The sequence below is a fragment of the Mytilus edulis genome, chromosome 1 (genome assembly GCF_963676685.1).
Source record: "Mytilus edulis chromosome 1, xbMytEdul2.2, whole genome shotgun sequence".
In the NCBI taxonomy this organism is placed as follows: domain Eukaryota; kingdom Metazoa; phylum Mollusca; class Bivalvia; order Mytilida; family Mytilidae; genus Mytilus; species Mytilus edulis.
In genome coordinates this window covers 113,859,787-113,873,210 of record NC_092344.1, presented here as the reverse complement: position 1 = coordinate 113,873,210, position 13,424 = coordinate 113,859,787, and the positions used below count along the sequence as shown (strand labels likewise).

General features: G+C 31.1%; 1 protein-coding gene across 1 annotated transcript; it reads right to left on the bottom strand.

The window, feature by feature from the left end:
- Positions 1 to 2,483: 2,483 nt before the first annotated feature.
- LOC139500697 (uncharacterized) lies at positions 2,484 to 10,597 on the bottom strand. Its single transcript, XM_071289513.1, has 2 exons — positions 8,668 to 10,597; positions 2,484 to 3,772 (listed from the first exon to the last, which is right to left on the bottom strand). The coding sequence occupies exons 1-2, from the start codon at positions 9,635 to 9,637 to the stop codon at positions 3,069 to 3,071; spliced, it is 1,674 nt and encodes a 557-aa protein (XP_071145614.1). The 5' UTR covers positions 9,638 to 10,597; the 3' UTR covers positions 2,484 to 3,068.
- Between the last annotated feature and the right edge of the window lie 2,827 nt (positions 10,598 to 13,424).

The following is a 13,424-nucleotide window of genomic DNA, read 5'->3' as shown; positions in this document are numbered from 1 at the left end:
GTGAATTCACATTACTATAAGACGTGTCACGGTACTTTTCTATCCCAAATTCATTTATTTGGTTTTGATGTTATATTGGTTATTCTCATCGGATTTGGTCTAATGCTTAGTCCGTTGCTATGTGTGCTACATTTGAATGTTGTGTCGTTGTTCTCCTCTTATATTTAATGCGTTTCCCTCAGTTTAAGTTTGTTTTCCCCGATTTTGTTTTTTGTCCATAGATTTACGATTTTTGAACATCGGTATACTACTGTTGCCTTATTTTTTAATAACATGAAAAACAAGACGGAAGCCACATATGGAGAATGATCTGCTTACCCTTCCGGAGCACATGAGATCACCCCCAGATTTTTGTGGCTTTGTTTTGCTCAGTCTTGAGTTTTCTATGTAGCTGTTTGTGTACTATTTTTTCTCTTTTTCTTGTTTAACCATGGCTTCGTCTGTTTGTTTTCGACATATGAGTTTGATGCCATTGTTTACTAATCTGTGTCATGTCATTGTAGTGAGGAATGTCTTGAGTTTTATAAGTATCTTCAGTAGTAATATACAAACTTCACCTGCAAATGGGATATACATTTCCCAACTTATTCGGTATTCAAGAGCTTACAGCTCCTACACAGACTTTATAAAAAGTAAAATCACAAAAATACTGAACTCAGAGGAAAATCAATTCGGAAAGTCCATAATCACATGGCAAAATCAAATTACAAAACGCATCAAAAACGAATGGACAAGAACTGTCATATTCCTGACTTGGTACAGGCATTTTCAAATGTAGAAAATAGTGAATTGAACCTGGTTTTAAAGCTAGCTAAACCTCTCACTTGTATGACAGTCGTATCACATTCCATTATATTGTCACCGATGCATGAACAAAACAAACAGACACAATAGTTAAAAATGTCAAAAATAGGGGTACAGCAGTCAACATTGTGTTATCATCTTAATCACTATAAAAACAACAAATGTAACGAAGAGGCACAAAAAGGCATACATCAAATTAACATCCTCATTTTGATTATATTTTACGATTTATTTGTTTATGTAAAATGCACCCATCAAGGAAGGAGAGTTTTGAGTACTGGTGTAAAATTGCGCGTTTGAAATTCGCACAGGTAGACATGAAATAATTTTGTCGTTCAAAGTATGACGGGATGCATAAATAGAGTCACGCAAACGTCACCAGAGTCTGGGCAGAAAGTTATTGAACCAGGGGTATGTCAAAGAACGTCTCGTCCTTTCTCTAAAAAAAAGTCCATCGGTAGGTACCAAGACCTTGTTGATAAATATTCCTTATCATCTTCACAAATTATACACGATGGTCTTAAAGTATAGATTCTGCAAACGACGTTGTTTAACATCTTAGTAACGTGTTATAGTGTTCTTTTATTTGTCTTGATTAATATATTTACTTTTACTGTTTGGTCTGTTTTTGGTGATATCTATTTGACGTGGCTCTGTACTTATGCATCCAGTTATTGCGTTGTTTGTATTACTTGCATGTTTGCTTATGTGATTTGTCCGTGTCACTTTTTTTGTTTCTTAGATACATATGGCGTGGCACTGTATTTATACATCCCGCCATTGTGTCATTGTTTTACTATGATATTTGTGTTCTTGTCTTTCATATTTGCTAATGCTTTGTCTATATGCCCTTTTGTGTTTCTTTGATACATAATGACGTGGCTCTTCTTTTTTTTTTAAGGAGAAATACAGAATAAGCATATAGACAACGGCAAGAAGGAAACTGTAAACTTCTAATTTACATTCTGCAGAGGATATACCTAAACGAACTATAGACTATATTTTTTTTATACCTTGAACGATAAATCTGTACATTCTGACGTAAAACGCGCGATTATACGTCAGAGTCAATGTTTATCTAACAATTCGGTATCAGTACTTAAAATATTTCAATCCTTTATGGGTGGATGTAACATACATAAATAAAATACAAAAATAACAAATCAATGAATAAGGCTGTTAAACTTGATATATGCCTTTTTGTGCTTCTTTGTTTAATATTTGTTTGTTTTTATTGTGATTAGGATTGTAACATAATGTTGACAGCTGTTCCCCTAATCTTGACTTTTTTACCCATTATGTCTGTTTGTTTTGTTCACGCATCGTTGTCAATATAATGAGAGATTTATCGCTTTAAAACCAGGTTCAATCTACCATTTTCTACATAAGAAATTGCCTGTACCAGGTTAGGAAAATGACAGTTGTTATACATTCGTTTAATGGGTTTGAACTTTTGGTTTTGCCATTTGATTAGGGACTTTCCGTTTTGAATTTTCCTCGGAGTTCAGTATTTTTTGTGATTTTACTTTTTTTTTTACATGCAAAAGGTCAGAAAATTGCATTTAAAATCTATGACTGTAGACCAGCTTTTTGTCTATATAAAACTATTTACGACGCTCATATCAAAACAGTTCTACTGTCATAAAACAAGCTGAGGAACATTGAATATATAAAAGTTGTACATTTATTGTATTTATTATAAAACAAATAATAAAAAGCATGATACCCAGGCCCCAAGTGCCTGTGTTATTATCGTCGTGATAATTAGTTCGTGCAGGTATATGTGGTCAGTTTCCTCCATTACGTGTTACATACAGACGATTTCGGAAGACATTGTTAGAGACTTAAGTTTAAAAGAATTATTTTCTAACCATCTGGTGAAATGATCTTTTAAATCCTGTAAAAATCTGAATTGTAAACAAAATGTAGCATTAAGGGTATAATACTACAAAATGTAGCATTAACTATAGAATTCCATTTTTAATAATAAAGATAATTCTGCATGCAAATAGAGTATGAGAAATGTATATGACTACGAAAAACTATTTGTGTATCTTTTATACTGTAGAAAATAAAACTAAATATTCTGTAAATAGAAGTACACATGTTTAGGACATGTTTAGGACGAATGCAGATATCACACACATATTGAATTATCAATCTTTTTTTTACTGACATAATTTCTAAGTGAACACATGTATACCTCTATGTATTGTTGTCACATAACAAATGTCGGGATGTTATACTTGGGAATATCCTTATACTTATTTTGGTTTCCATCCACCCTGTAATTTTTTCACTTTCAATATATCGAACTTTTTCAAACTAAATGGTTCCTCTAGCAGAATTTCATCATTCATTTCCATGAAAAAATCGCCATCAATTTGTTCTTCACAGCACATTTCAGCAAATTTATTAAGCTTTACACTTTTAAGTAGATTTCCAAGTTCAATCATTGTCATCGATCTAATATCACTCTCTGGATGGCTAATCGCTGATTTATTTTCAGGCTCTTTATTATCTATCTCCGATTTTTTATTTGCTCCATCATCAGTTTTGACTTGCTCTTTAGTCGGTGTATTAGTATCATATTTGGTATGACCATCTTTTTGTTCAGTTGGATGATCAAGGTATTTCCGTTCTGGTAATGGCGGTGTTTTTTCTCCGTCTAATCTAACATCGACATATTCTCCTGAGGAGCGGTCGGATGTGGTATTGTCTTTGTCGATTGGATTCAAGTCCTCCTCTTGAGTAGATAATCTATCGGTAGTACGACATTCGGAATGCGGGAGTCTAGTTTGTTTTAATGGTGTGTTATTACTAGCTGGTAAATGTTGGTTGTTACTGCATGTTTTTCCTTTTTCAATTGTAAGTGTCGACGTACATGATTCTAAGTCAGCATCTGCAAATCCTGAGTCACTAGATGACATCTTATGTGCTCCAGTTTTTTCTTTAGATATGTTCATATCTGAAAAAAAGTGTACCTATTTGTTTTATTTCCAATAATTTGGGATTTCACATTAAAGAATGACACATGTTGAATCTAACTTCAAATTTTATTTTACTTGTGATGCGTTGAAATGATTTTGAATTCGAAATAATGATTTATGAGAAGAAGTATAAACCAGTGAATATAATTCTACACGAAAAGAGTTTCGTAAAATAGCGGTATGCAAAATTAAATCCGAAATAATCTTTACATGATTAACAGCTGAAAAGATTGCATGTAGAAAGCAAATGATAAATGGAAAAGAAGAAGTATGTCAAAAGTCGTTCGAGACTGAGAAGCTAAAACCGTCCTCAATCTACAATATATTTAAAACAGTCTTGTCGGGTCAATAAATCTGCTCTTTTATCCTAAAAAATTGTGTCAGAAGGAATCTGTTAAAAAAATCTCATGATTTTGGTTGAATAACTTTATGAAGATGATGAACATTGGGGATATCACATTTTAAAAATAATAAAGAAATTAATGGAAAAAGGTCCCTATCAACCTACTTCTAGAATAAGAAAAAACTTCATGTCCTTGCCAAGCGATTTCTGTTTGTTCTGGCCGACAACAAAGCAGTCACCAATGGGTGTTAATACTACATGAAAGTTCTTCAAAATGAAAGCACAACTTTTCCGAAATTATGGCCGTGTTCTCCATAGAGAGTCAAATATTAAACAATCAGAGCATTACCGCATGTAAGCTTAAGACCACCTCTGACCATCGAAAGGTTCCTACTATGTTTTGGCTACCTTAACTAAATAAATAAAGGCAACAGTAGTATAACGCGATTCGAAAATCATAATTGGAATGAGATAAAACAAATCCGGCCTCCAAAGTAAAACCGAGGGAAAAAAACATCAACTATAAGAGGAAGGAAAACAACGAAACAACAGAAAAACTGAAGGGAACAAAAAACAAACGACAATGCAACACACAGAGAAACGAACTATAAGATAACAACTGCTATTTTTATGACTTGGAACAGGACATTTTAAGAAAAAATGGTGGGTTCGACCCAGTTGAACATAACACACCCATCAAAAAACATTTCATTCCGGCCTCTGACGAGAGTTCTACACTTATTGATGCGGTTGACATTTTTGTTATCCTCTACACTAAACGTTTTCATAGTCTTATTAAACAAATGCATTCAAATTCAATGAAAGATTATTATTTCCTGTTTTGGAAGATGGCTTCACCATACGGTGTTTGTTCATCCCAACTTAGATATTCGTGTCTTTAGGAACATTATAGATTTCGATGAACGTAATTTGTGTATTCTTGGTAAATAATTAAGTCAAGAATTTAATTATTTTTTCTCATGTCTAGATGATAACGACATGCTCCCAAATCATGTTAGGTAAAAGATTCTGCAGTTTTACATTTACAGGTAAAACATTAGAATTGATGTAAATTTTTAAAAACATTTAAAAAAAAACTTATAATAAATATCATTCGTTTTGTCTAAGGCTCATCAGTGACGCTCGAATAAAAAAGAGCTTTGAGATTTGTATAGTGATCAAATATATAAAGAAGTCGACAGTGTTTTGTCTATTAGCATATCCCTGAAAGACAGTCGAACAATATTGTTAAGATATTGTGTCAAACGAAATATAAATAAAAAAGGAGAAAACCCCCGCTGCATTTAACATGTTTAAAGATATGTAACAATTTTTTATTTATTTAGTGAAATATTTTAATCAATTAGGTACTAGGTTAACTCTTAATATTGCGTCTAACGTATATTTCCATGTGTAATGAATTGTGAATTAGTTGAAGATTAGATAATGGTCGATTGTGTATTATTTGAATAATGCAGGAAGTAATAACAATTTATTTGACTAAATGCAAATTAGGTCAAATCCTTATCTAGTTATAGTATATTTTTAATAAGTGTGATTACTTAAAGAGTTTCCGTTTTTAAGTCCATTCTAAAATATCATATAATTTTTTCCCTTCGTATTATCTAGCCATTTGACTTACTTTGTAAGTACAAAGGCGTAAATAGATGTTTTAACGAAATTGAAAACATGGTTATCAAAAAAGGGATAGCAAACAAAATTATATAAGTTGATCACATATCATTTTAGAATACGTATATATGTTACAGGGAATTTGTGAAATCAGGGATTTTGTAAAATCACTGAAATTTCAGGGAATTTGTAAAATCACTGAACTGATTAGTGATTTTATAAAATCCCTGATTTTGACTTACTTTGTAAGTACAAAGGCGTAAATAGATGTTTTAACGAAATTGAAAACATGGTTATCAAAAAAGGGATAGCAAACAAAATTATATAAGTTGATCACATATCATTTTAGAATACGTATATATGTTACAGGGAATTTGTGAAATCAGGGATTTTGTAAAATCACTGAAATTTCAGGGAATTTGTAAAATCACTGAACTGATTAGTGATTTTATAAAATCCCTGATTTTGACTAGTGATTTTACAAAATCCCTGAAATAATTAAGATCTATTTTACAGATTCACTGATTAAATTCAGGGAATTTGTAAAATAAATTCAATATTATTTTTTTTAAGTCTTTCTGTGAAAAAAGCCTACTACAGTAACTCTCAATATGTTTGAGGTTTTATTTTAATATCAAGTGAACAGTTTCCATGCACTATACAACTGACATACTGTAGAACGATGGCTCAGGCACAGATGTCTTTAAATCAAGAGCAAACACAAACACAAAAGTTACTTCAAATAATTGAGGGAAAATTAAAGTGCAACATATAGAAGCGGGGAAAATATGATAAAATTTTGGAACATGTTGTCAATGAGCCACAGAAAGAAGAGTTCAAGACAAAACAAGCTCTTACATTGTCTTATCACTACTTTGTTTGTAAGAAAGTGACTTGATTATAGTTTTTTCTGTAATTACTGTATAAAATAAAACCAATTATATCAAATTTTTAAAATCAAATATAAAAAAGGAACATAAGTTGATTGCTGTCATTAGAGAAGAAAAACACATATGTAAGGTATAAGAGATTGAGTGGGTTAGGGTATGTGATCCAGTGGCAAATATTACTTGCATAAAAATTGATAGACAAAAAGCAAATACGTGTTGTATTGTTACATGTATAAATTTACCTACAAAATAATAATGAAATAAGACAACAGAAAATATAGGTAAAAATACTTTGTTTTGTACTTGCTGCTGCATGTTTATAAAGTTCTAACCAAGCAAAAATAAAAAAGTTTTACTTACTTTGGTCAAATATCAGATAAATGTATTCTATCACAAAGTGAGATAACTTTGAATAAGTTTCTTAACTTTCTCAACTCTTTTAATCCAAATAAAGTAAATATTTTATTTAATGTAGGTATGAAGTTCTTCAATTTGGAGATTTGAAAAAATCGTTAAAAGCGGTATTCATCAGATGAAGATTTATGTATGTCTTGAAGACATGTACAGCATAGTTCAGAAAATTCACATATCAATAGGTCATGGTGGTAGGGACAAAATGGTATTAAAAGTACGCAAATGTTTCATTCAAAGCTTTAGAACTTTACAAGAAACTTTGAGAGGAATGCCAACTAAAAAAAACTTAGAGCTGCTACAGTAAAGGTATTGTTGTTAAGTCTATGATAAGCAAAGATGTCAATTTTCCTAGTACAGGTTGATTTGATACAGACATGCATTAAAAAGCAGGCAAATTATGTAACAGTACTTTAGATGTCACCAAAACTTGCCATGCAAAAATAAGTAAATTAACAGTGGTCAAAATATCCGTTTACATGCCTTTTAGTCATTATCATTATACACTAGTTCTAGCTCATATGTTTATTAAACAAATATATTTCAAAATCATTAGTGATCATTAGTCTATTATTATCTTAATAAGAAAAACACATTTCTAATAGCAAGATATACTTAATTGAAATCAGGGATTTTACAAAATCCCTAGCTCTATTTTCAGTGATTTTGTAAAATCCCTAAAATTTCAGGGATTTTACAAAACCACTGAAACTGTTAGTGATTTTACAAAATCACTAATTAGTCCAGTGATTTTACAAAATCACTGATTTTACAAATTCACTGTAACATATACACTAACGAAGAAGAAACCATGAATCTTATTTTAATTTACAAGCCTTTAAAATGATGCAGACAAAATTTCAAACCAAATGATTGAATATGAAAACAAAAAAGATAAATATGTGGTAACGACTTTCATTACATGTTTTGTCATCGACAGAATGCAGAGACTTTTTTGTTACAACTGGATAGTAATATATGTTAATTATGTATAGAAATAACCAACATTGTAAGTCCTAATAAAATAGTAGAAAATATTATCTTACAAAGGACCAACACGTCTATATGGTTCGTTTCTTAACACATTTTATTTTACACTCGAGAAATATTTAATGTTGTTATTGTTTATACTTTATAACCAAAAAAACACAATAAGTTCTTGAATAGTTGTTCTAAAAATCGAGCAAAAAGATAGAACAAATTAATTTGTCAAACACCTATTTAAAGCTGAACTGCAATGACAATTGATGATGGTTTTTTTTTCAAAAGACCTTAATAAGTTCAGCAGAAGTTTTATGATAATGATTATTAATGCTATGATTGTCTATTATTATTCACTGAGTTTACGGTCCTGACTATAAAATAATTGATAATTTCATTCTTTTCTCAAATTTTAAAAGCACTTGCGTGTGAAATTTTCGTCAGACCTTCAAATCGTTGACTGATTTTTCGATTTACCCTCTTGTATTTCGGTATGTTCTAAAATCAGTTTCTTGTTCAGTTAAGTTTTAAAAGTGGGATGATCAATCACTATCTATAACAGTATTGCAATAGCACATAGTCAGAAGGTTAGGCTATAAAAAATCATAGGATTTACCCATATAATGCTGTCGTCCCGCTTTTAATCTTGATACTGGGGTGGAACACTTTCTACCAATCACAGAAAATACCAGTTGGTCACCTTGTACTTTTTCAAACAAAAATACTGTGGAGAACGTCTCGCCAATCTGACTGTTGTCTATACGTCTTCTGAGTTTCACTGCAGTCGGGTCTACTAATTCACAACACTTAACTTGGTGTCGCAGTTCAAATCCTGACACAGGAGGGCCGGTTTTTAATCCGGATGTAAACAATAGAAAATGGTTTGTTGTAACTGTCTGCAAATTGAGTTCGTTAGAACATATATACGGTAATCCCAATCTATTAAGACTTTCGTCAATTATTTTGACTTGCCTTGGAAGAGGAAAGTTTTCTAACAACTCGCGTGGTGTGTAATGATTAGGATCTTCAATGCCCTGGAAGGGATGTTTACAAGCAGATGGTATCTGAATTTCACAGCCATTACGGTTACAAAGCACAACGTTGGATGTTTTCGTGGTTATCCTGACATTGGTGTAAGTCTCTTGTCCACTTTTGGCTATTCCTCCTGAACATGTTTCTATACACTGTATTGTTTTAAATTCGAGTTTCTCGCCACTGTTCACTCTGACAGTACAGTCTTTTTTATCCACGGCAAAAAAATCATTTTTGCAAGAAAAATAGCGAGGATATTCATGACACAACTCGTCTACCGTTTTATAGGTTTCTCCATTGCAATGAATGTCAGCAAATAATTCCTGATTTCCAGGATTTAAATATATTTTTTCATGTTTGTCTGTAGTTTTTGTACTGCCAAGAACATTGACATTTAAATAATCCCCATCACCAGCACAAAGTACCAGTTTTTCGCATAGTAAAACACAAATTTCTGTTCCAGCAGGAACCAGTTCTCCTGTCACGGTGACTATATTACTGTCCAGAATAACGTTCTGTGGACAAAGTTTTCCTTGAACTTCTGATAAATCCATTGTTAAGTGTGCTTCCACGGCTCTTTTTGTCACTCTCTCTACACATATACATATGTATGCATATTTTTATATGTATGATAGTTACTCGAATTCCAAATTTTCGTGCCTAGTGGTTTGAAAACTACGATCAAAATACATATAAAAGGTATGTCGTCATAGACCAGGAAGAATATATATATATATATAACTGTTATCTTAAAGTGCGGTAAATCCAGTGATGTTTTAAGTTGTTATGTCTTGTCTTAAATGTTTGTACATTAATCACAAGATCATAAGAAAACGTACTGTTGTATAATACGTGTAGAAGAAAACAGGAAGTGATGATTCGAGTTATTTTTAGTTTTTTTCGCCCTTTAAAATTGAAGAAGTCTATTTGAAGAACACATAAAAGGTATATCGTACAAGTATATATATGTGCATGGTAGAATGACTAATACTGGTTTAACTATAATCAACAGTTAATATATCTAAAAAGGTATGCACTTGTAAAACATAATGATTTTTTTGAAATTATGTTAATTTGCCTTTTCCTTTCTACATCAAGTGACACTTGTTTGCTTGAACATTTGTTTTAAAGTAAGAAGTAGTAAATTGTTACTTATGATACAATCACGGAACTCAGTTTAAGATTTATAAAGTGTTAATTTAGAAAAGGATAGTATATATAACACAAATTAAAAGAGGATAACAAATATACAAAACTGGAAGGGAAATTCAAATAGGGAAGTCGATTCAAACTGACAAAATCAAATCAAAGGAACGATGAGAAAACAATTGTTATATTTCTGAAATTAGAAAGACATTTTCCAAAGAAAAATGGTGGGCTAAACCTGGTGGAAACTACATCCTTTACCTTTTCTATTAACTTATGATAATTAGTTTTACCTATAGCAGAGTAATACCTTGTACATTATAAATTATAGAAATATAAACCTGTAAAGGAAATACATAAAAAATATCGAAAAGTGGCTAGGAACAAACATAAATATAGTAATCTGACTTATAAATGAATACTTGAAAATTATGTATGGTCAAAAGTAAAATCACAAAAATACTGAACTCAGAGGGAAATCCAATTGGAAAGTCAATAATCACATGGCAAAATCAAATGACAAAACACATCAAAAACGAATGGACAAGAACTGTCATATTCCTGACTTGGTACAGGCATTTTCAAATGTAGAAAATGGTGGATTAAACCTGGTTTTAAAGCGCGAAACCTCTCACTTTGATGACAGTCTCATCAAATTTCGTTATATTTATAATGATGCACGAATTTACAAATTGGAACGTCCAAAACAATTACTTTTAAAAATTGCAATACCATTTCTTAATTGATTGATAGTTATTTATTTTTTTATTTTCAGTAGAAAACTTAAACGTACAATTATGAGCTTTTAGAGAGCTTCTAAATTGATTGTAAGATGATGGGAGGTTTTAAAGAACTTGACTGGATATACAGATCTTGCACGGTCGGTACAACACTATGTATATATTCAAACAGTCAAATATTAAATATCATTATTATTTTTTATTTGTATTATATATTAGTCCAGTCAAACTAAGATTTAACCTCAAACTCATTGCAACAGAAAATGTTTGAGTTCTTATCTATAGCATTGTGTCCTTTATATACACAGAAAAAAGTCCCATAAAATCTAACTTGAGGAAAACTCAAAATCAGCATTTTTAATTTCCTATGGAAATTAATATTGGAAGGGGAGATAAATCTTTCAAAAATGAATCTTTTTCACTTAGTTTTTGGTTGTTTTTCTTGAAATTTATGTAAGGTATGATTTTTTGATGGGGTTGTTAGTTTGTATATGTCTAAATTATATAATCTTCTGCTCATGAAATGTACAAAACCGAAATGTTATGGGTAGTTTTATTTTTTTCATACATTTTTCATTCAAGAAATTGCAAATTTGAAGCTTTGTAACCATTTTGAAAAAATTGTGTGAAAACTTGGTATTGTTTATATCTGTATATTATATTTTTTCAGCAACTTACTTATCTAAAGAAACTTTAAACCACAAAAAGAAGAATACATGCTTAATTATTTTTATTAAATTTGAGATTCATGACCTAGACATGTTGAAAAATTCAATAAATGGTCAACTAATGAATTACGAAATCTAGATTATAGCTTGATAAAATATATGAAAACACCTTTAGAGTTGTTTGTTATACTCTAAAGACCACTAAAAATCAAGAATCAATACATTCTGACGAATAGAAGCGGTAAAGTTATAATTTTGTATCAATTTTAAGTGATATTTCTGCCTTTTTTGCAAGAGTCATCTCCCTTTTCAATGCAAATCTCCATAGCAATTTTAAATGGTTATTTTTTTAGTCTTCCTCAAGTTAGATTTTATGGGACTTTCTTCTGTGCATATTTGGGGAATAATGCTAAAGATTAAAACTTAAAAATCTTCTGTTGCAATTTCTTTCGGGTTAGGGTAAAATTCATGCTAGATTGACTGGACTATATTGGAAAAGATACACCCTAAGCCAGTTTCTAAAATAATAGACGATGAAGAATAACAGTGGCAATCATACCACATCTTTTTATGTTTATATTTACCCTAAAAAGAAACAATTACATTTAATTTGATTTATTGATTGGTGTCTAATGCTACTTTCGGCACATGTGCGATTTTTTGGCAGTCAGTTTCTACTTAAGGTGAAGCGGGAGTGGCCATCTTTCGGCAGGAAAAGAAACTATCCTAATCAATAAAGATTGATGTCGATTTTAAAAACAAAATATACAGTAAAGTATTTAGGTACAAAATATCAATCAGGTATAGTATGTTTTTAACTATTTTTGACATCTTTAGAGTTTAGATTTGCATGAATTGTTCACTAAGGAATTACGATTGATTATGAATGAAAGCAAAATGATTTCTTAAAACGTATTTTTGATAGATTCAAAGAATTTGATATAATAGAATAGTTTATATATATTGTCTTAGTTTATGTTATGTTGTTTGATTATACGCTGAGTATGTTCCTTGCCACTCAGAAGTATTGCACACGAATACTTCACTGGCGCTTGGATGTGTTCATTAATTAATGTGTATATATTTTGTTGCTTTGGAGAAGACATAACTAAATTGAAAAACTTGTGTTTGATCCATTTGTCATTTTTGAACAATAAAATATATTAAAACTAATTAAGTATAAGTGTAAAACGCAATTTAGAAAACAAATAATACATTTGTGATGTTAAAAAAGAGAATGAAGTTGTCACGTTCTTAATTCTAAATCCAAACCTCAGTCTTGACAGGCTAGTGATATAGTTGTTGTCCTACATAGATGACTAGGCCCAAAATTACAAATTGACACGAGTGCTGCATTAGGCAAGTTGTCTAAGTTGTTTATCAACAGTCAGCACTATCCTGTCAACACTGATGTTGTAGGTTTGAACAACGCTGATGATAAGTGTGTTCGACTTCGATCTTAGGACTAGGATTGACAGTCTTCCTGGAAATAGTCGGTGGTTTTCTTTAAATCATATGAACCCCCTTGATACACACAAAAGAGCTGAAAATAGCATTATTTAGCATAAATAATCAATCAATCAATCAACAAGTCTGACTGAAGATGTGGAGGAGTTAAATCAGAAGCAACATCAGTTCGAGTCTCTATATCCATTAGGAAACTATAAATTAATGTAAAAAAGACCAATAGAATATCATAGAGATAGGGTCACCGTCTCTTGCTATGCATGCGTCAAGCGTGATGCAAAACCGCGCGCAATCAAAATGTCACAATCAGGAATGAAACA